Source organism: Pelodiscus sinensis, chromosome 30 (genome assembly GCF_049634645.1).
Source record: "Pelodiscus sinensis isolate JC-2024 chromosome 30, ASM4963464v1, whole genome shotgun sequence".
Classification (NCBI taxonomy): domain Eukaryota; kingdom Metazoa; phylum Chordata; order Testudines; family Trionychidae; genus Pelodiscus; species Pelodiscus sinensis.
Window position 1 is genome coordinate 12,210,304 of NC_134740.1, and position 27,442 is coordinate 12,237,745.

The window sequence follows — 27,442 nt, forward strand, 5'->3', positions numbered from 1 at the left end:
ATGCCCTGCCGGCACTGCTTCCGGCCATCCTTAACCCCGGTTCAGGGTCCACTCAGTGTGGACATGCTAGTTCGAATTAGCAAAACGCTAATTCGAACTAGTTTTTAAGTCTAGATGCACTAATTCGAATTAGCTTAGTTCGAATTAACTAATTCGAATTAAGTGAGTTCGAATTAGTGCTGTAGTGTAGACATACCCAAAGGTATTTGTTACAGCAAATAGAAGCTCTGGTATTTGATGGGAATCCAGCCATCCCAAAACTGTATGTCCTTCATGTTCCCCTTGAAAACTCCAACGGGCATGAGCTAGTTCAGCCCAATGGATTCGTGCCTATGTCAATCACACCTTCTAAATTCCTTTGACCACCACCAGTTTATGGGTGATCTTTCTCAGGGCCTGCCTGATCTCTTTGTTTCTCAGGCTGTAGATGAGCGGATTGGCCAGAGGAGTCAGGACGGTGTAGAAGACAGAGAAGACTTTGTTGAGGTCTCTCAGAGTGTCAGTGTCCGGGATAATATAGACGATAGTTATAGTCCCATAGAAAAGCGTCACCACCGTGAGGTGAGAGGAGCAGGTGGAAAAGGCCTTTTGCTTCCCGGTGGCAGAAGAGATTCTCAGGATGGTGGAGATGATGCAAATATATGACGCGAGAGTTAATAGAAATGGGAAAGGGACACCTATGGAGGTGAGTATGAAACTCAGCCTTGTGATCAGCTCGGTGCCATGACAAGCACATTTAATCAATGGGTTCAGGTCACAGAAGAAATGGTCGATTTCCCCCAGGCCACAGAAAGTTAATTGTGACATCAAACATACCCCTGTTGTACTAGCCACAAATGCCCAGAGCCATGAGCCAGTTGCAAGCCGGAGGCAGGACCTGACGTTCATAAGCACTGAATAACGCAGAGGTTTACATATCGCTAAATACCGGTCATAAGACATGGCTGCTAAGAGGTAACACTCTGTACAAGCCAAGAGAGCAAACCAATACAACTGTGCAATGCATCTGCTAATAGAAATGGTCCTGTCCCCAGTCAGGAGACTGGCCAGCAGCCTGGGCAGGATGGTGGAGCTGTAACAGGTCTCCACGCAGGACAAGTTGGCCAGGAAGAAGTACATGGGGCTGTGAAGGTGCGGGTCGGTCACAACGAGCACAACGATGAGGAGGTTCCCAGCCACGGTCACAACGTAGATCAGTAGAAACACCAGGAAGAGAAGGGTTTGTAGTTCAGGGAGATCCCCAAATCCCAAGAGGATGAATTCAGTGATGACCGTTCGATTGTCTACCCTGACAGTTCGGAACTTTTTCCTAATGTCCAATCTAAACCTCCCTTGCTGCAGTTTAAGCCCCTTGCTTCTTGTTCTATCCTCTGAGGCCAAGTCAAATACTCCAGACGTCTCATAATTTTCGTTGCCCTCCACTGGACTTTGTCCAATGCTTCCACATCCCATCTATAGTCGGGAGTCCAGAATTGGATGCAATACTCCAGATGTGGCCTCACCAGAGCCTAATAGGCTGTGTCTAGACTACATGCCTCCATCGATGGAGGCATGTAGATTAGACAGATAGGCAAAGGCAAATGAAGCCGCGATTTAAATAATCGCGGCTTCATTTATATTTAAATGGCTGCCGCGCTGAGCCGACAAACAGCTGATCAGCTGTTTGTCGGCTCAGCGTGCTAGTCTGGACGCTCCCCAGCCGACATCAAACAGCTGATCAGCTGTTTGTCGGCTCAGCGCGGCAGCCATGTAAATTTAAATGAAGCCGCAATTATTTTAATCACGGTTTCATTTCCCTTTTCCAAATCCACAAATCTACATGCCTCCGTCGACGGAGGCACGTAGTTTAGACGTACCCATAAAGAGGAATAATCACTTCTCTGGATCAGCTGGCAATGCTCCTCCTAATGCTGCCCAATATGCCATTAGCCTTCTTGGCTACAAGGGCGCCCTGTTGACTCACATCCAGCTCCTCATCCACTGTAATCCCCAGGGCCTTTTCTGCCGAGCTGCTGCTTAGCCAGTCGGTCCCCAGCCTGTAACAATGCTTGGGATTCTTCCTTCTCATGCAGGACTCTGAACTTGTCCTTTTTGAACTTCCTCAGATTTCTTTTGGCCCAATCCTCCAATTTGTCTAGGTCACTCTGTACCCTATACCTGCCCTCCAGCATATCTACCTGTCTGCCTAGCTTAGAGTCATTCACCAGCCTGCTGCCTTTGAGTTCTTGTTGCTTGGGGGCTTTTGAAAATCCTTCTAGCTGCTAAATAACTTTAAAAATATGGCCCCCGAGTGCTTTGCCGAATAAGAACTTTAATTAAGATGCACAGAACAACACAGAGACTGGCTTCTCAAGCTGTGCTCGAAAGGGAGATGTTTTATACACAGAATACTAGTGGAGGGAGCTAAGGCAGAGTGTTGAGGTTGCTCCAAAAACAATGTGCCCAACCTTACAGCCTTTCCTCAGGTGAGAAATTGCTGTAGTCTCATTCTGACCCCAATTCAATTGTTCTTTACGACATCAACTTTGCGTGGGGAGATGCCTGCTGGACAGCAGAACGAGAGAGATCAGAATCAGGACTTGGAAATTAGGTGTATGCCCTGGATTCATAGGTCGTGTATCGATGGCTGGCTTGGGAGTTGGTTGGCTGTTGAAATGCTGCACTGAAATTCCAGGAGACCTACCCAAGGGCTAAAAGAATAATGAGTCAAAAGCCTCTGCATCCTCTTTTGCCAGTCTGCTTCGAGCTTGAGTTTGGAGTTGGAAGCAAGACAGCTCAGGGAGTCTGTGCTTAGCTCCCCTTCCCCACCCAGATGGGACTTGGTGCATGGATCTTTCAGCTCCAAGCCTGCCGTGACCAGCATAGAGGCACAGATCTGGGATCTCCATGGGATTCCGGAGTGGGGAGCAAGGACAGGATCCTGTCCTAACCAGAGGTGAAAATGTTGTAAGAGGAGGAACAGCTATTTTTCTTAAGCCAACCAGGGTGTGCCGTGATTCTCCACCTGTCTCCGGACACATCCCGGGCGTTTCATCTGCCTGGAACACAGGGGTCTAGGGAAGAGCTGTGAATGGTGAGATCTGGGAAAATGACTCTATTGTGGTGAGAGCCTTTAAGTTACTCTTCATTCTTCCCTTCCCTAGAGCCTCTGCCACCCTAAGAACCACTCCAAGGAGTTCACTTTGACATCAAAATCTAAGTATGGGACATTTCTATCCCCCTCAATTAGCCTCTTTAACATGCACACTACAATTGACAAGTACTTTTTTCCCTCTCCCTTCTTTTTCTGTTATACATTCTGGCTACGTCTACATTGGCAAGATTTTGCACAAATACTTTTAACACAAGAGTTTTTGCATTAAAGTATTTGTGTAAGAGAGCATCTACACAGGCATGTGCTTTTGCACAAGAGTTGTGCTTTTGCGCAAAAGCATCTCATAGACTCATAGACTCCAGGGTCAGAAGGGACCATTATGATCATCTAGTCCGACCCCCTGCACAGTGCAGGCCACAGAATCTCACCCACCCCTCCTAGAATAATCCTCCCACCTATATCTCAGATATTGAAGCCTTCAAATACTTTGAAGACCCCAAGATGCAGAGATCCTCTAGCTGTGATCTGTACCCCATGCTACAGAGGAAGGCGAAAAACCTCCAGGGCCTCTGCCAATCTACCCTGGAGGAAAATTCCTTCCCGACCCCAAATATGGCGATCAGCTAAACCCTGAGCATGTGGGCAAGACTCATCAGCCAGACACCCAGAAGTTCTCTGTAGTAACTCCTATCATCCCTCCATTGACCTATTTCCCACTAATAATGAATGGTCAATTAGATACCAAGATCCTGTTATCCCATCAAACCATCCCCTTCATAAACCCATCTAGTTTAATCTTGAAACCAGATAGATCTTTTGCCCCCACTACTTCCCTTGGAAGGCCGTTCCAGAATTTCACTCCTCTAATGGTTAGAAACCTTCGTCTAATCTCAAGGCTAAACTTCCTACTAGCCAGCTTATATCCATTTGTTCTTGTGTCCACATTGGTATTAAACTTAAATAATTCCTCTCCCTCCCTGGTATTTATCCCTCTAATATATTTAAAGAGTGCAATCATGTCCCCTCTCAGCCTTCTTTTGATTAAAGTAAACAAGCCAAGCTCCTTGAGTCTCCTTTCATAAGACAGGTTTTCCATTCCTCGGATCATCCTAGTGGCCCTTCTTTGTACCTGTTCCAGTTTGAATTCATCCTTTTGGAAATCCTCATCCTCGATCACATAAATGAGGATTTGGGACCCCACATTTATTTTCTTGCTTTTGTAATTTTTTGCCTATGGTTAAAATTTTCCAAAGCAACTAAGTGACTTAGGATCCTAAATCCCATTTTCAAGAGTGCCCAGAATTGCAAAGGTATTTAGGAAGCTAAAGATACACAGAGGCATGTAGGGCTGATTTTTAAATATATTTAAGTGCATAGCGGGATTTCAAATGCACCTAGTTATTTAACTCCAATGGGTACCAATATCTATGGATGTTAAGACCTATATTCTTTTGAAAATCCTACTTAAATGCCTTTCAAAATCTAGCTTTTAATGAAATAGTAATAGAAATGTAGCCATGTTAGTCTGGTCTAGCTGAAACAAAAACCAGGACTATGTAGCACTTTAAAGACTAGCAAGATGGTTTATTAGGTGATGAGCTTTCGTGGGCCACAGACTTAAGGCCAGGTCTACACTAAGGGTACGTCTAGACTACATGCCTCTGTCGCCAGAGGCATGTAGATTAGGCTACCAGACATAGGAAAATGAAGCGGCGATTTAAATAATCACGACTTCATTTAAATTTACATGGCTGCCGCGCTGAGCCGACAAACAGCTGATCAGCTGTTTGTCGGCTCAGCGCGATAGCCTGGATGCGCGGGTGTTGACATCAAAGGTATTTGTCGACCACCCAGGTAAACCTCATCCCAGGAGATATACCTGGGTGGTCGACAAATACCTTTGATGTCGACACCCGCGCGTCCAGACTATCGCGCTGAGCCGACAAACAGCTGATCAGCTGTTTGTCGGCTCAGCGCAGCAGCCATGTAAATTTAAATGAAGCGGCGATTATTTAAATCGCCGCTTCATTTTCCTATGTCTGGTAGCCTAATCTACATGCCTCTGGCGACAAAGGCATGTAGTCTAGACGTACTCTAAAGGAGAAGGTTCGAATCAAGAGACGCAACTCCAGCTATGTGAATTTACAGAGCTGAAGTCGATGTACCTCGATTCAACTTTCCCTGCCAACCCGACAGAAGGAGGTAGATGGGAGCGAACACACCCCTTACTCCTTGTAGGAGCAGGAGCACCGGCTGCCAACTGGGGCATCCTCTGTGTTCGATTTAGTAAATCAGAAAGTCATCAAGCATGAGAAATATCACCCCATGTATATGAAGAGTCAGCAGGAGTAAAAGGTTGTGATACCAAGCGATGGCGCGCTGTGCATCCCAGCCCAGGAAAGCATCAAGGAGAGGAGAAAGCAGATGTCCACAGAAAGACTGGAAAGACTGACCCAGAAATCAATGCATGATCAGAAAATATGTACAAGCCCTCCATTAAATGTAGTTTCATGGTTTTGAGTTATTGGTTGAGAATTACCCAAACTGTCATGTAGGACAAGAAGCAATGGGCTTAAACTGTAGCAAGGGAGGTTTAAGTAGGACATTAAGTCCTACCTGTCAGGGTGGTGAAACACTGGAATAAATTGCCCAGGGAGGTTGTGGAATCTCCATCTCTGGAGATATTTAAGAACAGGTTGTATAGACATCTATCAGGGATAATCTGGTGCTTGGTGACCTGGACTTAATAACCTCTCAAAGGCCTTTCCTTTTTTAGTATTCTATTATTCTAATCTACCTAATAAATACAAAGTCATCCTCTGAGTTAGAAGTTCTTCTCACTCCTTAATTTTCTTTTTGAGTTTAGATGATAACTCCAGTCCCATCTCTACTGATATTGCCCAGGGACTATAGATATGATTAGCTTCCCGCCCGCCCCCACTGACTTATTTCAAGCACTTATCCAGCGAAGTGCCCAGGGAGATGCCTTCTTCTCATGTGAAGGATAAATATTGACTGAGAAGAGACACGGGCTTCTTAGTGCTGCATCAGGAAAACCATCAGGACCACAGCTGAGAGAATGAAGATGGTGATGGATGGTCAAGAGTGCAACCTGAATTCTGCTCTCCGAAACGCTGACTGAAGAGATTAGATCAGAGATTCACGTTCATGCTGGTCGGTCTTCAAGGTAAAGCAACCTTTTTCTCCCTCTTCTGCTTTGGAATGATAGAAACAGATTGGGAAATAACAATACCGATATTCCTAGATTCCAAGGCCAGAAGGGACCCTGGAGCGATGTATGAAATTCTGATTGATGCGATGATGCTGTAACAAAATAGCTGTCTATTGGAACGTGGCTACGTGGAAGGAATAGATTTGGGGAACATTGCTTACTACCACGAGGGATAGATCAAGCTACACCAAATAATGACCATACCTATCCACATTTTCCTGCCTCAGCTTTCTCTCCACTCCAAAGAGTTTTCCAGAGTACGAGACACAACTTGGATGTCTGGGATCCTTTGCTGGCCGCTTATGATTTCTCTACCTCAACCAGCCTTCTCTGACTTGGCTGGTCCACAGCTGACCAGGACCCCCACTAGAAAAGTTCCTCTCTCGCTTTACCTCTTATACCCAAATCTTTGTCTTCCTGGCTTAGTGAGGCTACGTCTAGGCTACACGCCTCTTTCGAAAAAGAGCATCTAGGCTACAATCAGTACTTTCAAAAAAGCAAGCCACTTTTTCGAAAGAGAGCACCCAGCCAGTCTAGATGCTCTCTTTTGAAAAAGCACAGTATGCGTCACATAGTGCCTTTTTTTGAAAGAGCACTTTCGAAAAAAGGTGTTCTTCCTCGTAAAACGAGGTTTTCCGTGGTCGAAAAAACTGCCGCATTCTTTCTGTTTACTTTCAAAAGAACAGCAGTCTAGACGCAGGTAAAGATTTTTCGAAAAAAGGCCCTAAAAGAAATCTAGACACACCCTGAGTGCTTCAGTTTATATGTCCCCCTACCAACACCTGGTTCCTTTGTTCTGCTCCTGGTGTTTTTCCAAACCCTGCATCATTGACAATCTGGAGAAAGTTGTTTCTGCTACCACCAGCTCATTTCTTCCCCCTACCAATTAAGCTGCCATGAGATGAGAAGGAAGGTCACAGCCTTAGATCACGATGGGGTTACTGTGAATACAATTGTTATATTTGCGACCATATACACATCTCTCTGGAAAATCCAGTTACCTTTCCATTTCAGCTCAATAAATGTTTGACACACTCTTCGCGCAAAGAAACTTTTTTTTTCCATGGGGGGGTGGCAGAAATTAAATTGGGAAGCTCTATGACTGCCTTCTCCATGAGTTAAGACAAGACGTCCCTCCATGTGCAGAATAATTTTATATGCATTGAGGCATGTGCGAATGTGCACCACCATGAGCAACAAAACCTAGCGGTGGGCTCTCTGTTAATTATCTGGGTGGCATTTGAAGCTCTCCTGAGTGGCCACACCAGAGCATAGCTGACAGGGAACTCTGCTAGTAAGTAAAGAGCCAAGGGGGTTTTAGAACCTCGTACGAGCTCCATCTATGCATGTGTTGGCTCTCGGTGCAAACCAGAGGGCCCACACCTCTAGAGGCGTTCTGGAGAATGCCCAAGAGCTGTGCAGGAGTCTTGGGGAGATGACATGAGTTTCCAGGCCACTGAATTGGTGGTTCCCATAGGGAAGAAGGGGTGTCAGACACAAAGGCTACTTCCAGAGTCCCAAAGTCAGGACAGCCCCCATGTTCTGTGATTCAGGGGAAGCGTAGCTAGATCCCTGAGAATGTTGTTACCACAGTAATTGGGGTTATTCTACTCTGATCTATTGAGGTAAATGCTCCACCCCCATCACAAAAATCCATGAGCAGCCATGGATTTTTCCGCTCCTGGATTTAGTGTATGACAGAAGGGGAAGCAAATCGCCTGAACTTTTGTGTCAACACTCAGAGGACTGATTGTGAAAATCCTCACCAAGGGTTTTCTTCCTACCTTTTGATGCAAAAGGCCTTTTAAACTAAAATAGGACATTTTCTGAGAATGTCCAATATTCCGCTCCATTTGGTGGGGGTGTTTTTTCTCTTGAAGAACCCAAACTACAAGCCCTGAAAAAATGTGGACCCAAACAATAATTTTCTTTTTCATAATTTTTATTTTTCAGGAAAAGCAGAAAGCAAAGTGATTGCCAAACCACCTCTCAGTTGAGATGTTTGAGATCTTATTGGATCTCCTACCGGTGGTGCTTAGTTGGCAGAAGATGCATGATTTATTCCAAAATTCAGGACACCGGGCCAAGAAATCATAGAATAATCATAGACTCCTAGGGTTGGAAGAGACCTTAGGAGATCATGGAGTCTAGCCCCCTGCTCAAAAAAGGACCACCCCGAATTAAATCATCCCAGCCAGGGCTTTGTCAAGTCAGGACTTAAACACCTCTAGGGATGGAGATTTCACCATATTTCTCGGAAACCCATCCCAGTGCTTCACCTTCCTCCTAGTGAAATAGCTTTTCCTAATATCCAGCCAAGACCTGCCCCGTGGCAACTTGAGTTCTTTGCGCCTTGCTCTGCCATCCATCACCACTGAGAACAGCCTCTTTGGAACCCCCGTCGGGTAGTTAAAGGCTGCTATCGAATCCCCCCTCACTCTTCTCTTCGCCAAAGGTATATAGCAGTGACTCACAACTTTTGAGCATTTCTGGAATTTAGATGTGGTTGAAGTTGGGATTTGCTTGTCTTTCCCTAGATATGATGATGGCCAACATGGAGTGGAGAAATCAAACGCCCGTCTCCGAATTCATCCTCCTGGGATTTGGGGAGCTCCCGGTGCTGCAAGTTGTTCTCTTCCTCGTGTTTCTAGTGATCTACATGGTGACAGTCGCTGGAAACCTCCTCATCGTGGTGCTGGTGGTGGCCGATCAGCACCTTCACACCCCCATGTACTACTTCCTGGGGCACTTGTCCTGTTTGGAGACCTGCTACAGCTTCACCATCTTGCCGAGGGTGCTGGCCGGTCTCCTGACTGGAGATAGAACCATCTCTGTTGTTGGCTGTCTGGTGCAATTATATTTCTTTGGTTCTCTAGTAGGTACAGAATGTTACCTGCTAGCTGTGATGTCTTACGACCGGTATTTAGCCATATGTAAACCCCTGCATTATTCAACCTATATGAGTGACAGGTTCTGCCTTCAGCTCACAGTGGGGTCTTGGCTAAGTGCCTTTGTGGTTGTTACCATTATCATACTTTTAATGTCACAATTAACTTTCTGCAGCCCCAATGAACTGGACCATTTCTTTTGTGATGTCGCCCCCGTGATAAAACTCGCCTGCAGCATCACCCACGAGATGGAACTTATGACCTTTTGGGGTTCCTTTCTATTCACATTGCCACCATTTCTATTAACCCTGACCTCCTACGCTTTCATCATAGCGGTCATCCTGAGAATCCCTTCCCCAACTGGACGGCACAAGGCGTTTTCCACCTGCTCCTCCCACCTCATTGTGGTGACCACTTTCTATGGGACGCTCGTCGTTGTCTATATTTTACCAAAAACCAAGATGCTGCAAGAGCTGAACAAAGTCTTCTCCATCTTCTACACGGTCCTGACTCCTCTGGCCAACCCGCTTGTCTACAGCCTGAGAAACAAAGAGGTCATGGAGGCTCTGGAGAAAACTCTTAGGAACTTTTTGACTTTCACCAATTCTTTTTGTAGGGTGAAATGAAATGGTGTGTGTGAACCGTGACATTCAGTCATGAGGGCAGAAAGGACTTCTTTGTTTTCAGAGTCCTGCTGTTGTTGAAAGCAGGCGTAAGAAAATACAAGTTTAACTCTATTCTTTAGATGAATCCATGTATGGAATCAAGTAAACTGAGATAAGGAAACTGGTACAAGCTGTGTGTGTGAACTAACCGGTGTGGTTAGAAACAACTAATAGTCTTGTGGCAAAACCCACTTCATCAGATGAATTGGAGTGGAAATAACAGAAACTAAGCTATAAATTACCTTTATTCCAAATCATTTTCTCTCCAGAGGTGTAACAGTTAACTCGAATTAAGGACTTAGTTCGAGTTAATGTTTGACTGCCGTGTGTAGCCGCGGGCAGTTAGTTTGAACTAGAGGGATTTAAAAATGGCGCCCGGATGGGAAAATGCAAATAAAACCCGGGATATTTAAATCTCGACCTTCATTTGCAATTCAAATGCCTACATTAGCCTCCCTAGTTTGAACTAGGGGGCTAGCGTAGACGTACCCTTAGAAAGAAATAGATTTCAAACCAAAATGGTCATTGTCTGCTCTTTTTTGTCATGTCTCAAAAAGGAGGTGGTCCACGAAAATGTTTTGATTGGCCTGGTGGTCCGTGGACTGAAAAGAGTTGAGAACCACTGTGCTAAAACAACCCTAAAGACTAACCATCTTATTATGGCCTCATAATAAGCCAAAATTGTTCACCTTTAAGGTACCACCAGACTCCTGGTTATTTTGGCCGAAACAGACTCACCCCTCTGAAATGGGACATTCTGCTAAGTCCAGTTTGTCTCCTGCTTAAAGCACCAGTACTAGCTACTACAAAACCGGCACACGAGTGCTGCCTTTTCCAAAGGCATCCCCCCTTTTCTGATCTTCGATGTCACCCCAAAGTCCCTTCCTCTGCCTTGTTTTTCCCCCATTTGTGAAATGTCGGCCAGAGCTATCGTTTTGCCACAAAGAGCTCGGCAAAGAATTCACAGTTAGGCGTGATATGGGCAGTAGGATTGACAGCCACCACAAGCCCCAGTCCAGAGCAAGGATAAGGGGGAGGCTCCATGCCCCGGAAGGGGCGGAGCCTTGCGTGGAAGGGGCGGGGCTAAGGGAAGCCAACCCTCTGTGCCACCCAGACCAAAGCATGCCCCTCCCCACTGCCCTGAGAGCCACGCAGAGCGCCCGATGTGGCATTCCGGTGGTGATTCAAAGGAGACCAGGGCTCCGGCGCCCCCTGGAGTCTCTGGGTCCCAGGGAACCTGCCTCCTATGCCCCCCCTTGGGAGGTCTGGTTATGGCTAAGGAGCTGCCTGTACTTGATTGCAATCCACTAGCACCTAATCTAGTCTCTACTAACAGGTATAGCTTGAACGTCTCTAATCTGGCACCCTCAGGACTTGACCGGTGCGGATCCTGAGAATTTGCCTGAGCATGGGAGATCCGTATTGTCTAGCAGCTTCACCAACACTTCCACAGCTTACTGGGCTCTGAGTAGACATTGTTGAGGAGTGAATCAGAGCTAAATCACAGCACAGAACGCTGAGGGTGTGCCTAGACTACAGGGTTTTGTCAACAGAAGTCCACTTTTGTTGACAAAAGTATACCTGTGTCTACACTGCCGCCGAGTTCTGTCGACAGTAAGTCAACAGAACGTGGCAGTTTTGTCGTCGGCGGTAAACCTCATTCTATGAGGAATCACACCTTTTGTCGAGAGAGTTCTGTCGATAAAAGACGCTATTGCATCCACATTCTGCTTTTTTAAAAGAGAGCATCTAGACTTTCTGTCGACAAAGCGGCTTGCTTTGGTGACAGAACTGGCTGTAGTCTAGACGCTCTTTGCCGACGGATGCTTTGTCAACAGTATCTGTCGACAAAGCCTCTGTCGACAAAAGCCTGTAGTCTAGACGTACCCTGAAAGCCAGGGCTGGTGGCTGAAAACAATCTTTATGGGATTGCAGGAAACTTGGCCACACCCATGATAAGAGGGCATCTGGCTAATTCACATCATGCCAGACCACAGGTATTGCCGGATTAGAGAGGTTCAACCTGCACTCAGCTACAGAGCATTCTTGTAACAGGGCAAAGCACCACTTCATAACATCACGGATTCATAGATTCTAAGGCCAGACGATTTGATCATGTCATCTGATTTCCCATGTAGCACAGACCAGACAACGTCCCCCATATAATTCCTGGAGCTGATCATCAATGAAAAACATCCGATCTTTTTTTTTTTTAATTGCCACTGACAAAGAGTCCAGCGTAGCCGTATTAAATGCCTTGTAAAAACGAACCCCATGTTTCCAAGCCGAATTTGTCTAGCTTCAACTTCCAGCCATTGGCTCGCATTAGACGTTTCTCGGCTCGATTGAAGACTCATTACAAATATTTTACCCTGTCTGGGAACTCAGAGACTTAGACTCAAGGAGATCAACGAGAAGGCTGACTTGGTCAAACACCATTGGGCGAGCTCTTCAATCTGTTTGTAGCTCTGAAGGCTCTTCCCTGAACCTTATCTTGCTGGGGTGGGAGTTTTATTCCCCTTGTTACATTGCATGTCAGTTCTATTGTTCTATAGTGACCCCATCTGTGTGCCTCAGTTTCCCGGCCCACTACACTGATACCTAGATGGGAACGGTAATTTTGGGTGCGAGTCCCACTGAGGGAAGCTACCCCAGCCCCACAAAGGCAGAAGTCTGAACTCCCATCTGCAACCAGACGTGATTCCCAGTCGGCAGGGAGAACAGGAGGGTTAGTGGTTCACAAGGACACAGCGTAGAACAGATTTTTCCGCACAGGAACCGGGATAAGTCAGTACCATCCACCTTGGGGAGAGGGGGCTCAGAGCCAGGGCCCTGACCTCCCCTTCTTGTACTCCACACCAGCCCGGACAAACCCACATGCGTAGCCACCTGGTCCGAGCCCTTCTTCCTGACATTTGTTCTGCTCCTCATGCAAAAAAACATGGTCATGCTATGAAGGCCTAGAGCCATTTAATTGGGTGAAGAGCTTTTAGCGAGGTGCATTTTTAACAACTTTCAGAGTCCAAGTACAACCCTCTCCCTGCTTCACTCTTTGGCTCGTGTCTGTTGCCCCTCTCAGGGAATTCTAACCCATTGGTTAGATGATTTCCCTTTACAAAAGCAGGGTTCCTTCTTCCCCAGCCAATCATGTTTATCAAGATGCTTGATTATTGGTCTGTATCATTGGTTCGATCAGCTTACCAGACTTTATGACCTGGAATTTCCAGGATCTCCTCTCGACCTTTTTAAAAAAGTCGATGTTCCGTTAGCTCCCCAGCAGGATGGACAGAAACCCATCAGGGATCGTCTAGAAATCAGTGGGTGGGTGTCACCGGCAGGGGGGGTCGTGAAGTCACAGTTATAGCCGGTTTCACACACGAGCATGGAGAACAGCCCCTGCCGGTGACACCCCCGATGACTGTATGTGGGTTGTAGAAACGCTTCCTTTTGTTACTTGCAAACCTGTTCATGTCAGGGGGTGCCCCTAGTTCCTGTGTGATGGGGAGGATGAGATAACAATCCCCGGTTCACATTCTCCCCACCAATCAGGGGTTTTTAGGCCTCTGTCCTGGCCCCCTTCATTGTCTCTTTGCCACGCTGAACCATTGCCATGTTTTCCATCTCTCCTCGCAGAGACGATGCAGCCCCGTGCGCCACTGACTGCCCCAAACGGGGGCTGGACAGTAGGAGATGGGTCATTCAGTGATCACCCTGGTTTGTTCAGTCCCTCTGATCCATCCAGCACCAGACAGGACCCAGGGCTGGAGGGACTGTATGTCTGAGCCAATGCTGCTGTTCTTGTGCTCTCAGGTAGGGCGGGGTGGGCGCATTTTACAATCATGGACTTTAACAAAAGACAGGACTATGTAGCACTTTAAAGACTAACAAGATGGTTTATTAGGGGATGAGCTTTCGTGAGCCAGACCCACTTCCTCAGATCAAATAGTGGATCTGAGGAAGTGGGTCTGGCCCACGAAAGCTCATCACCTAATAAACCATCTTGTTCGTCTTTAAAGTGCTACCTAGTCCTGCCTTTTGTTTCAGCTACACCAGACTAACACGGCTGCATTTCTACCACTATGGACTTTAACGTCCATTTTAACACACAGCGCGATTTCAGGCCACCATTGTCTCTTCCCTCTGACTCTAGGCTGCCAATCTCAGAGGCCCAGCAGGTGGGAATTGGAGCCGGCTGGGTGACGCTGCTAAGGGCAGCCGGGACCAGAGCTGTCTCCGTCCCCTGTGGCAGCTCAGAGACGTGGCAAGGACCCGTCTGTCCGTGGTGCGTGAGGGGCTTGACTTGAAGGGGGCAGATGTTTCTATAGGTCTGATCACCGCTGTCCACCTGATCAGTACAGCTGGAATTTCATGGACTCTCGTTTAGCATTACAAGAATTAACTACATACACACTCCTCGCTTCGTTAAGGGCTCGTTAAAACCATCCCTGTGAGCAACCCTCTTCCTAAAATGAAATCTCTCCAATGGGACTCTCTAGGGATTGACCCAAAGGCCCTCGCAGGTCGTTAGAACGTCTCCTGCCTTAGTCGGTGCTCTGAGGACAGTCATGCTCGGCTGAGAGCCGGGCCTGGCCAGGGAGCCGACAAACCTCACCAGCAATTAACGGCCGGTGGCAGAAGCAAAGTTGCGGGTGATTGTGCGGGTCCCGCAGGAGGTCGTTAGCCGGGAGCGTTGCTGGGAGATGCAGGGGGGGGGCAGGTCCAGGGGGGCTGATTAGAGAGGAGAGTCACAGGCGCTGAGCAGAGTTAGGCTGGGAAAGGGGCTGATTTGTTTCTGTGGCCGGTCGCCCTGCTGTGGGCAGTGACAGGGGTCGCGCTGCTCCTGGGACAGGTGGTTCCTTTGCTCATCAATCCCTCCGCATCCCAGCGAGGGAGGGGACACGGGGGGAGCAGGGAGGCTGGGACAGGGACGTGCAAACACACCGGAGGGTCCCCCTGGGTCCGCCAGGCAGCCTGGCCCAGCCGCAGGGAGAGAGGCAGCGCCCGGCTCGCAGGCCTCAGTGCCAGATCAGCCAGTGTGCCTGGGTCGTGACAGGCTTTGCTTGGCTGCCTCTGACCCCCAGTTCTGCCCTCAGGCCTGCCCCACAGCCCCTCCCCACAGTGCCCTGCCATCTCCGCCCCTCCTCCCCACAGACAGCTGCCAGTGCCCCTCAGTCCTGCCCCACAGCTGCTACCCACAGTGCTCTGCCATCTCTGCCCCCCAACACACATTTCAACCCTATAGTCCCCCTGCCTGTCACAGCCTTGCACTGCCCCTGCCCCATTTCTCTGCCAGTCCCCCTCAGTCCCGACCCACAGCCTCCCCTTTTCCCAGCCCTAGGCTCCTCCCTGCCCCCTAATATGAATCCTGACTTGCAGCCCCCGCCTTGTGCCCCCTTTCTGGGCCCACACCCACCCCATACACAGCTCCACCGCTGCCCCTCCATCCTCTCCCATGGACCCCTGCTGGCCCAGCCCTGCCCCACACCCTCCTGCTCCGCCAGCGCCTGGGATCCGTGGGGCCGTCGGTGACTCTGCCCCACTTTGGTGCCGTACGAAATAGGTTTGCGAGCCAGGCTGGTCGCTGCTAACCAGCAGCGCTGAAACAGGAGGGAGTTGGTCTGTCCACTTGGTGCCATAGAAAACCCTTCTCCCTCCCTTCCTCTTCCCCCGAGGCCCCACCACGAGCCCAGTGTGGGGCCGGGCAGGGGGGATCTGCACAGACCCCACCTGCCCCCTGGCCGTGGTGCGGCTTCATCCCCAACCTGGCTCCCTGTATCTGAGCGGGGCCTCGGAGCCGCACCACAGCCATAGAAAGGGGTCAGCACACAGCTGGGGTGTGTGGGGGGTCAGCATGGAGCCAAGGCCCCTTCATCAGCCCCAGGCTGGCACCCTGGGGGGCAGGGACAAGGACAAGGGGCAGTTTCTGGTCCTCCATCCACCTCTTGCTCTTCCTCTTCTGGCACCTCGGTGCATCCTGAATCGCGTTGCTGGGGCGGCTTGAATTTCAGGGGGCGGGAGCAGAAAGATGTCGGTTTGTAGCAGGCCTAGAACAATCATACGGATTCCCCTCCACACGCGGGACATTTCCGGACGGGGCTGTGGGAGCAACTCCCGGCCTGCTCTGGTTACGCGCCCGTCCGGACCGCTGGACCCTCCAGACGTGTTTCCCTGAGTGCCGGGGGCTGTGGGCGACTTGGCATAAGTGAGCAGGGCTGTATGAACAGAACTTGAGAACGGCCAGGCTGGGTCAAACCAATGGTCCATCTAGCCCAGTGTCCTCCTGTCTTCTAACAATGGCCAATGCCAGATGTCCCGGAGGGAGTGAACAGGAGAGGGAATCCCTTCCCGTCGCCCATTCCCAGCCTCTGGCAGAGAGAAGCTACAGACACCATCCTGGCTACTAGCCATCGATGGACCTAGCCTTCATACGTTTATCTAGCTCTTTTTTGAACCCTATTGAAGTCCTGGTCTTCACCACATCCTCTGGCGAGGAGTTCCGCAGGTTGATTGTGCACTGCATGAAGAAAAACTTCCTTTTGTTTGTTTTCACCGTGCTACCTATTCATTTCATGTGGTGACCCCTACTTCTTGTGCTATGGGAAGAAGTTTTAAACCTGCTACCTCGTTCACCTTCTCCACACCAGCCATAAAAATCGTAAGGAGTCCAGGGGCTCCTCGAGGATGAAACTGATTTCTTTGGGCCTGAGCTTTCGTGGGTGAACAGCCCGCTTCGGCAGATGCATCTGACCAGGTGGGTTTTACCCAGGAAAGCTTGTGTCCAAATAAATCGGTGAGTCTCTAAGGTGTCCCAGGCTCCTCGCTGGCTTTGCAGAGACAGACGAACAAGGTTCTGTTTGGATAAAAATCCAAGGCCAATTGAGGTTCTAGCGCTGCTGGGACATTGGTGCGCAGGTGGATATGGAGAAATGGGAACACAGTTTACTGGTACAAAGTGCAGATATGCTAGCGCTGGGCTCCCACCGCACAGCTCTTCCAGTGCCCGTTCATCCTGCCCCACGGCCCCTGTGTTACCCCAGCTCTGGGACCCACCCCACACCTCTGCCAATGCCCGTTCATCCTGCCCCACGGCCCCTGTGTTCCCCAGCTCTGGGACCCACCCCACACCTCTTCCAGTGCCCGTTCATCCTGCCCCACGGCCCCTGTGTTACCCCAGCCCTGGGACCCACCCCACACCTCTGCCAGTGCCCATTCATCCTGCCCCACGGCCCCTGTGTTACCCCAGCTCTGGGACCCACCCCACACCTCTGCCAGTGCCCATTCATCCTGCCCCACGGCCCCTGTGTTACCCAGCCCAGCTCTGGGACCCACCCCACACCTCTGCCAGTGCCCATTCATCCTGCCCCACGGCCCCTGTGTTACCCAGCTCTGGGACCCACCCCACACCTCTGCCAGTGCCCATTCATCCTGCCCCACGGCCCCTGTGTTACCCAGCCCAGCTCTGGGACCCACCCCACACCTCTGCCAGTGCCCATTCATCCTTCCCTATGGCCCCTGTGTTACCCCAGCCCTGGGACCCACCCCACACCTCTGCCAGTGCCCATTCATCCTGCCCTACGGCCCCTGTGTTACCCAGCCCTGGGACCCACCCCACACCTCTGCCAGTGCCCATTCATCCTGCCCCACGGCCCCTGTGTTACCCAGCCCAGCTCTGGGACCCACCCCACACCTCTGCCAGTGCCCGTTCATCCTGCCCCACAGCCCCGGAGTTACCCCAGTCCCAGAGTAACACAGCTGCAGCGCCCCCTTGTGTTCCCACCCTGAGGCTGCATCCAGCCCTCCAAGGCTGTTTCTACACTGCCAGGAGACGCCTGTAGCTGACCCAGGCCGGCCGACTCTGGCAAGGGATTTGCTCGGTGCCGTGTAGACATTCTGGCCCCAGGTGCAACCCAAGCTCTAGGACCTTTCTGCCTTTCAGAGGCATCTACACTGCGGTGAAACATGCCCGCAGCCCGAGGCCCAGGCACCGCTCCAGGCTACTCCTGCCACCCAGGGGTGTTTCCTGGCCGTGCAGACACATACAGGAACTACAGGGTTTTGTCGCGTCTACACTACCGCCGCGTTCTGTTGATAGTAAGTCGACAGAACTCGGTAGTTTTGTCGATGGCGGTAAACCTCATTCTGCGAGGAATAACGCCTTTGTCAACAGAGTTCTGTCGACAAAAGGCGCTTTTGCATCCACACTGTGCTTTTTGTAAAGAGACCATCTACACTCTCTGTCGAAAAAGCGGCTTGCTTTGTCCACAGAACTGCCTGTAGTCTAGATGCTCTTTGTCAACAGAGGCTTTGTTGACGTTATCCCCTCATTACATACAAGGAATGTGAGCTATAGAGAGCGTAAAGTGATTCATCAGATCCAGAGCAGAGCTGGGAAGGGAATCCTAGAATCAATAGGGCTGGAAGAGACCTCAGAAGTCATCGAGTCCAGCCCCCTGCCCAAAGCAGGACCAACCCAACACAATCATCCCAGCCAGGGCTTGGTCAAGCCGGGACTTAAACACCTCTAGGGATGGAGATTCCACCCCCTCCCTAGGAACCCATCCCAGTGCTTCCCCACCCTCCGAGGGAAATCATTTTTCCTCATATCCAATGCCATATAGACCTCCCCCAATGCAACTTGAGCCCATTGCTCCTTGTTCTGCCACCTGCCCCCACTGAGAACAGCCTCTCTCCAGCCTCTTTGGAAACCACCTTCAGGAAGTTGCAGGCTGCTCTCAAATCCCCCCTCACTCTTCTTCTGCAGATTAAACAGACCCAAATCCCTCAGTCTCGCCTTATAGGTCATGCGCTCCAGCCCCAGAATCATTTTTGTTGACCTGCGCTGGATTCTCTCCAGTGCGTCCACATCCTTTTTGTAGTGGGGGGCCCAGAACTGGACACAGTACTCCAGATGTGGCCTCACCAAAGACGAATAAAGGGGAATGATGACATCATGTGGCAACAGACCCGGCCGTTCATCAGAGCGGCGTAGCGGAGGGGATGACATATCGCTAGATACCGATCGTAACACATGGCCGTGAGCAGCATGCATTCTGCATTGGACAGGATAATATACACATAGAATTGCACAATGCAGTTGTGAAGAGAAATAGTTCTGTCCCCAGTTGCGAGACTGCCTATCAGTCTGGGCAGGGTGATGGAAACGTAGCAGGTCTCCACAGCGGACAAGTTGGCCACGATGAAGTACATAGGGGTGTGAAGGTGCCGATTGGCCACCGCTAGCACAATGATGAGGAGGTTCCCAACCACAGCCACAATGTAGATCACTAAGAACACCAAGAAGAGGAGGGGCTGCAGTTCAGGGTCGTTCCCGAATCCTAAGAGGATCCGTTCCACGACGGGCGTTTGATTCCTGCCTTCTGCCTTCGCCATTGTGACTGCCTCTCCACTGTGCAGTGAGATAGTCGGGTGTGCCTGGCTTCTCCTCTCTCCCCAGTTAAAAGTTGTTCCACGCTGGCCAAGGAATAGAAGAGTCATTGGGCGGCGAGAAAAATGGCCAATATAAGAATGAATCTAGTGCCCGCTGGTTAGAGGACTCTGCTTCTCCCTGGGAGCAGCGTAGAAAATCGCCAAAAATCAAACGTATCAATTGATATCTGGCCTTGCTCATCACTGAGGCTACGTCTGCACTGGCATGATTTTCCGGAAATGCTTTTAACGGAAAAGTTTTCCGTTAAAAGCATTTTCGGAAAAGAGCGTCTAGATTGGCACGGACACTTTTCTGCAAAAGCACTTTTTTTCTAGACGCGGTTTTGCGCAAAAAAGCCCCGATCGCCATTTTAGCCTTCGGGGCTCTTTTGCGCAAAACAGTCCTGTGCTGTCTACACTGGCCCTCTTGAGCAAATGATTTGAGCAAGGGGGCTTTTGCCCGAACGGGAGCAGCATAGTGTTTCTGCAAGAGCACTGACAATCTTACATGAGATCGTCAGCGTTCTTGCGGAAATTCAAGCGGCCAGTGTAGACAGCTGGCAAGTTTTTCCGCAAAAGCAGATGATTTTGCGGAAAAACTTGCCAGTCTAGACACAGCCTATCTGAAGATCTAGTGCAGAACACACAAATGAACCATTAAATACGATAAATCAAAGCATATCAAGCTTTCTGGATCTGTCCTATAAACCTCTGCAAAACATTCACTCAATACTGACCCAGAACCCTGTTCAATTCCTACCCATGAGATGTTTTCCCCAGAGGAAACCAAAAAGTATTCTAACCCCCCTTGACGCAATTAACTCCTCCTGCTGTTAGAGGGGGAGGAAGAAAAGATTTTATTTTGCAAGAGGAGAGGGGTGGAGAAGAGAATGGTATAAGTGAGATCAATAGCCATGCGTCGCCTCTCTACTTTGTGGGAGCTGGCTTCTTCAGAATCAAGTGTAGCAGACAGTGTTACATGTTGTATTTGTGAGATGCAGGGAGAAGAAGAGAGAAGGAGACAGAGCAAGGATAGATAGATAGAGGGGGTGTGTAGGGATAGATAGATAGATAGATAGATAGATAGATAGATAGATAGATAGATAGATAGATAGATAGATAGATAGAGGGGGTGTGTGGGGATAGATAGATAGATAGATAGATAGATAGATAGATAGATAGATAGATAGATAGAGGGGGTGTGTAGGGATAGATAGATAGATAGATAGATAGATAGATAGATAGATAGATAGATAGATAGATAGAGGGGGTGTGTGGGGATAGATAGATAGATAGATAGATAGATAGATAGATAGATAGATAGATAGATAGATAGATAGATAGATAGATAGATAGATAGATAGATTGAGAGAGGGAGAGATAAATATTTATCTTTCTGGGCTATATGGTGATAAAACATTAATTTCAATCTATCCATTTTCCTATCTATGTTGGGGAGCACGCTTTACAATTCTGAAGGTCTGCAGTCTCTTTTTGGAAGACAGGTGAGTTTGCTTTTCTTTTATTCCTCATGGAGGTTAGGTCCATCAATGGTTATTAGCCAGGCTGGGTAGGAACGGTGTCTTCAGCTTCTGTTTGTCATAGGCTGGGAATGGAAGACAGGGGAGAAATTACTTGATGGTTCCCTGCTCTGTTCACTCCCTCTGGAACACCTGGCATTGGCCACTGTGGGCAGACAGGACACTGGGCTGCATGGACGTTTGGTCTGACCCCGTCTGGCCGTTCTGATGTTCTTCTCTGTACGTGTGCTCCTTTCAAAAAAACCTGTTAGCTGCAAACACTGAACCTTTCCTAGAGAGAGGCTGAGAATCTCCCTCTCTTAGTGGCAACCAGCCGGATCGCTAGCCCATGAACCCTTCCAAGGACCTAGCTGGAATTGCAAAGCTATTGCAGAAGGGTTCAATTCATGTTGGAATAACAGGACACACACACAAATGGCCTCTTCAGATGATGGAACCCAGCTACACAGCCTGAAGTTTCTTGGTCAGAAACGCTTGGATTTATTAGCCGAGGGCTTGTCATTTTGCAAGATTCCTCAGCCTGGTAATGAAGGTCGGTCTGATGCTGAAATCAACCTCGCTAGGTATCGGAATTCCAAGTGTGTCAAATAACATTTTCCTTCTCTGTTTATTGAGGGCAGGAGCAGACACATTTCTAGGGCAGGCCCTGTATGTCAGGCTCTGCTTGTGTAGCTACACACCCCAGTGGCAGGCAGATTGTGGAGTAATTGTGGTGCACGGCACAAGGAAAGACTCCAGCAACGGAAAGGCAGGTGGAAAAGTACTAGCAGTGCACGGCCAATAGGGCCTTATTCTCATTCGGTGACCCCTGGTGCTTATAAAAATAACAATAATATGAAGCAAGAGTAGTCCTGTGGCAACTTAGAGACTAATAAAAATATACAGAGTGTCATGAGCTTTTGTAGGGAAACACACTTCTTCAGATGAGCTTGAGGGGAGATGACCTTGAGTGGTCCATTCAACGTCATTTAAAGAAGTGTGTTTTCCCTACAAAGAAGTGTATACACACCACCAAAAAAAAAACAGATTTGTCTGCTTTGGCTCACATGAGAAATGGGAGAAATAAATAGACAAGGTGTTGTCATTTTTAAAATAAAAATGTTTGTGTAAATACACATGGAAAAGGACGCACTATTTGTATCCAATTTAAAATGTTGAACAAGAAATATGAATTTGTTCAAGTTCACTGGATTTTCAAAAATTCACACGGGTTTTTTCTATCTGTCTGTCTTCTTGTCTGCCTATCTGTCTATCTCCATCCACTCCCTCTCCATCCATCCATCCATTCTCTCTTTTTGTCTGATTATCTGTCTATCCCCATACATCCCTATCTATCTATCTATCTATCTATCTATCTATCTATCTATCTATCTATCTATCTATCTATCTATCTATCTATCTGAATTTTCATAACCTGTTATTATGTTGGTTAATTTCAATACTTTTTCTCTTCTTGCAGCTCACTAAATGTGAATGGAAAACCAAACCAATGTGCATGAGTTTATACTGATGGGACTTTCTTATTACCCGGGCCTTCAATTTTTCCTCTTCCTGGTGTTTTTAGTTATTTACCTAGTCACCCTGGTGGGGAACATGCTGATCATGCTGGTGATAAGGGCTGATGGTCACCTTCATACCCCCATGTATTTCTTCCTGTCCCATTTGGCCTTTGTCGACATCTGCTATTCCTCGGCCATCGTCCCTAAGATGCTGGAGAATTTCCTAGCAAAGCACAAAACCATTTCTGTGCGTGGCTGCCTGGCCCAGATGTTCTTCATCCTCCTCTCAGCTGGTACCGAAGTTTTCCTCCTCTCCGCAATGGCATACGACCGATACGCTGCCATCTGTCACCCCTTGCATTATGCGGGGACCATGAACAAACGAGTGAGACGACAGCTGTTGGGTGCTTCTTGGACAATGGGGCTCTTGTATTCACTGATCAACACGCTCCCTGTGTTAACATTGCACTTCTGTGGGCCCAATGAAATCAGGCATTTCAGCTGTGAGGTCCCGCCATTGCTGCAACTGTCTTGCACGGCAGCCTTTGCCAATAAAATAGCTCTTCTTTCTTCCGCTGTGATATTTGGTTTCAGCTCCTTCCTCCTCACCCTGGTCTCCTACATTCACATCATCTCCACCATCCTCCGCATACGCTCCACAGAGGGAAGATGGAAGACCTTCTCCACTTGCAGCTCCCACCTCACGGTGGTGGTGTTATTGTTCGCGACGGCCCTTTCCCAGTACATGAAGCCCAGCTCGGTCGTTTCCCCGGTTCTAGATGAATTCTTCTCCATCCAGTACAGCATCTTGACCCCCATGTTGAACCCCATCATCTACAGCCTGAAAAACAAAGACGTGAAAACAGCTTTGGCAAGAATACGAGGGAAAATCCAAGGTTCTCGTGCAATGTAACCATTTCTAGCTTCTTTCGTTTTCAATAAAATTATCAGTCAAAGAGTTGTGGGGACCAGATAGTGTGGCTAGTCTAAGTTCATGCAACTGGTCTATGCTGGTACAAAATTGGCAGCCAGTTTTTTTTAAGATAAAAACACAATGGCAAACATAGTATTTAGGGCCAAAATTTTAGGGAGTATCCCAGTTGGCTTCAACGTGACTTTATATTAGATGGAGATGGCTCATTATGGGGATACCCAATCTTGATTTATTTCCTCTTAAGGTAATATAAGCTTTGGAGTTCAGGTAACATTTATTTTGAAAATCAAGATTGGGTATGCTGAAGGCTATGTCTACACTGCAACGCTATTTCGAGATACCGGAGTATCCTGAAATAGCTATCCCGCGTCTTCACAGCAAGCCCGTTATTTTGGGCTCGCTATTCCAACATCCCTGTAAACATCATTCTACGAGGAGTAAGAGACATTTTGGAATAGCACTTTATTTCAAAATTTGGTGCTGTGTAAATAGAGCCAAATGATTAAATAAACTATTTCAAAATAGCATTGAAATGAGATACTCAACGTACAGGGTATGGTACAGTGTAGATGCACTCCAAGAGACCCAAACACATGGGATTTTGACTGATTTTGAAATGTCGCTGAGTAAAGTTTGAGCTAAGGCGTGCTAGGTAAACCCACATTTTTGCTTGCCTCTTAACTGATCTATAACTCAACCAGATAAACCTAGCAACATGATTTTTACCCTCCTTCTATATTCAGAAAAATGTCAAATTTAGTTGGTTCTAAAAAAACTGATGTTACATCTTAAGCTTAAGATCTAGGGATGATAGTGAACCAAAAGCTAAATATGAGTCAACAGTGTGATGCTGTTGCAAAAAAAGCAAATATGATTCTGGGATGCATTAACAGGAGTGTTGTGAGCAAGACATGAGGAGTCATTCTTCCGCTCTACTCCGTGCTGATTAGGCCTCAGTTGGAGTATTGTGTCCAATTCTGGGCACCACATTTCAAGAAAGATGTGGAGAAATTGCAGAAGGTCCGGAGAAGAGCAACAAGAATGATTAAAGGTCTAGAAAACATGACTTATGAAAAAAGACTGAAAGAATTGGACTTGTTTACTTTGGAAAAGTGAAGATTGAGAGGGAACATGATAGCATTTTTCAGGTATCTAAAAGGGTGTCACAAGGAGGAGGGAGAAAAATTGTTCTTCCTTGCCTCTGAGGATAGAACAAGAAGTAATTGGCTTAAACTGCAGCAAGGGAGGTTTAGGTTCATAGAATCATAGAATCATAGAATAATAGGACTGGAAGGGACCTCGAGAGGTCATCGAGTCCAGCCCCCCGCCCTCAAGGCAGGATCAAGCTCCGTCTACACCATCCCTGACAGATGTCTATCTAACCTGTTCTTAAATATCTCCAGAGAGGGAGATTCCACCACCTCCCTTGGCAATTTATTCCAATATTTGACCACCCTGACAGTTAGGAATTTTTTCCTAATGTCCAATCTAAACCTCCCCTGCTGCACTTTAAGCCCATTACTCCTTGTCCTGTCCTCAGAAACCAAGAGGAACAAATTTTCTCCTTCCTCCTTGTGACACCCTTTTAGATATTTGAAAACCTCTATCATGTCCCCCCTTAATCTTTTTTCATTATGAAAAAGTTCCTACCTGTCATGGTGGTCAAACACTGGAATAAATTGCCCAGGGAGGTTGTGGAATCTCCATCTCTGGAGATATTGAAGAGTAGGTTAGATAAATGTCTATCAGGGATGGTCTAGACATTATTTGGTTGCCATGGGGGCAGGGGACTGGACTCGATGACCTCTCAGGTCCCTTCCAGTCCTAGTAGTCTATGATTCTATGATCTTAAAAGGACTAAGGGAGTTAGGTACATGAATTGAGACTGGCTGTTACAGAGGAGGAAACAGATCTAAAGATAATGCATCATTCAGCCTCATTTATTTTCCTGAGGTAGAATTTGGGGGTCTTCTTTGCCCATTGGACTTTTGATATTTTTATAGCCCTACTGATATGTGTGGGCAAAGTCCAAAGACACTGTGTCGTCACCTCTGCCCACCAGTAGATGGGGGGAAAAATAGAAGAGACAGAGCTGAGGTGTGAACCTCATTCTTCGCCCGTCCCATGAGGTACACAAGAGGTGATCTTGAAACCGCAAATCCAAAATGCTCCAAAATGGAACGTGACCATAAATTGTAAAGGGATAGGATGCCTGGCAGGTACCACAGGGATAATTATACCTACTAGAAAAGATAAAGGGGACCCCAGGAAATGGTCTATAGTGGGCAGCGAGAGGTGATTGTTCGATTAACCCCAATAAGTATCACATTGCACTGCAGAGAAGAAATGGAGCTCAAATTCTGTTCATTCTGAACGTGCTGCCCATTGTATCTTAGCACCTCTCCTTTGAAAGGAAAACTGGAACTCCTTGAGGGATGCTACAGAAATCTTGGGCAGAGGCTTATGAGATGCTGGTCCAGAATCTAGACCTCTATTTATTCCTGTCTAAATCCACAGGAACCCTTTTCACGCTAGCGGGGAGGGGAGTTAGACCAGTGTGGACTAGGATTTAGGCACAAAAGTCCAGATGTAGGCATTGGATAAGCAAAAAAACGTGGGACTGACTCTAGTGGTACTCTGGAGACCCAACTTTTATTTCACCGATGACTTAGACCAGGGTAGGGATGGGGGGAGGAGACACTCCAAACTTCGACTGACCCTTCATGTGCTCCCTGTCTCCTTCCACCGGAAGCCCCGCCCCTTCTGCTTGAGGCTCCACCCCTTCCATCTGAGGCCCCACCCCTTCTGGGGGCTGGAACCAGCCCACAACCATGAACCAAAATTCATGAGGTGCCCCCTCCCCCGCAAAAATTATTGGCCACCCATGACGTAGACCTCCTCACCCATCTAACCTACTGTCAGTGAACTTCCAGTAAGTATCCCAGATCCCATCGTTGATCACATACATGAAATCTCTTGTGCTGTGGTTTTAGAGGAGACGAAAGGAGTTAGGAACCCAACTGCCCGAAGGTGGAGGTCCATTTGTCCCTCTGAATAAAGCAAGTGTCAATGAGGACAAAGGTACTGTTGTTTCAGATTGTATCCTAGGGAACAATGGCTAAGGGAGGATCTCTGAAATTCAGAAGATAATCGTTAGGCTGGACTGTTCAATGGGGCCTAAGTGGTTTAGACACCTTCAAGAACCCCAGCCTAAAGGTCATTTCAGGCTACCAATATTCTCAACATTTTTTCTAGAGGTGCATAGGCCCAAAACCATAAAGGGATTTAGGAGCCAAAATCCCAAATTTTGGCCCTAGGGTGAGTAATAAACCCCCCACGTGTCTGTCACCCCATTTTGTAGGTGGTTCAACTCATCAGAACCTCAGTTTTTGCTGTGAAAGTCCCCAGAGTACTTCAGTTTCTGCCTCAGATCATGCATGTGGCTGCATCATGCGAGCACCCGGACTCTGATTTCATCCCTATTCTGCTCACCAATGAAAGATAAACATATAATTAGCAATCCAGGAGAGAGTCACAACTGATTAGCAAAATGTCCACATCCAACAACATGTGGTTTTGGTGGTGCACATCCACACATATTTTGGTGCATGTAACAAAATTTATTCCACACATGGATGGAAAAGGTTAGAGAGAACACAGCTGTTCACTCCAGGTGGTGGTGGGAGGCAATTTAAGCCCATTGCCTCTTGTCCTCTTATCAGAGGTCAAGAAAAGCAATTTTTCCCCTCCTCCTTGTAACATTCAGGTACTTGAAAGCTGCTGTCATGTCCCCCCTCAATCTTCTCTTTTCTAAACTAAACAAACCCAATTCCTTCAGCCTTCCTTCATAGGTCATGATTTTTAGACCTTTCATCATCTTTGTTGCTCTTCTCTGGGCCTTCTCCAATTTCTCCACATCTTTCCTGAAATATAGAGCCCAGAACTGGACACCATACTCCAACTGAGGCCTAACCAGCGCAGAGCAGAGCGGAGGAATGACTTCTCGTGTCTTGCTCACCACACTCCTGCTAATACATCCCAGAATGGCGTTTCCTGTTTCTGCAGCAGTGTTGCGCTGTTGCATCTATGAAGGTTGTTTTGTTGCCGTTTCAGGCAGCGCTGCCCTTCCTCCGAGGAATAGGACAAGAAGTTTCCTTCGGGGA

General features: G+C 48.0%; 3 protein-coding genes across 3 annotated transcripts; 2 read left to right on the forward strand and 1 right to left on the reverse strand.

Annotated features, from left to right (window-relative positions):
* Positions 1-348: 348 nt before the first annotated feature.
* LOC102447544 (olfactory receptor OR9H1-like) lies at positions 349-16,622 on the reverse strand. The gene is made up of 3 exons (XM_006135645.3): positions 16,602-16,622; positions 14,336-14,342; positions 349-1,283 (listed from the first exon to the last, which is right to left on the reverse strand). Exons 1-3 carry the CDS (start codon positions 16,620-16,622, stop codon positions 349-351), a joined length of 963 nt encoding a protein of 320 aa, XP_006135707.3.
* LOC102447794 (olfactory receptor 11A1-like) lies at positions 8,851-9,840 on the forward strand. Its single transcript, XM_006135646.2, has one exon. The coding sequence runs from the start codon at positions 8,866-8,868 to the stop codon at positions 9,838-9,840; it is 975 nt and encodes a 324-aa protein (XP_006135708.2). The 5' UTR covers positions 8,851-8,865.
* Positions 16,623-22,313: 5,691 nt separating the features above from the next.
* Positions 22,314-23,258, forward strand: LOC102448046 (olfactory receptor 5BS1-like). Its single transcript, XM_014579803.2, is given in 1 exon segment — positions 22,314-23,258. A coding segment is annotated over 1 exon segment (945 nt).
* Positions 23,259-27,442: the final 4,184 nt, after the last annotated feature.

Excerpts from the sequence above, each read along its gene's own strand:
- LOC102447544 (XM_006135645.3), bottom strand. The coding sequence starts at position 16,622 with ATGCATCTGCCGAAGCGGGCT.
- LOC102447794 (XM_006135646.2), top strand. The coding sequence starts at position 8,866 with ATGATGATGGCCAACATGGAGTGGAGAAATCAAACGCCCGTCTCCGAA.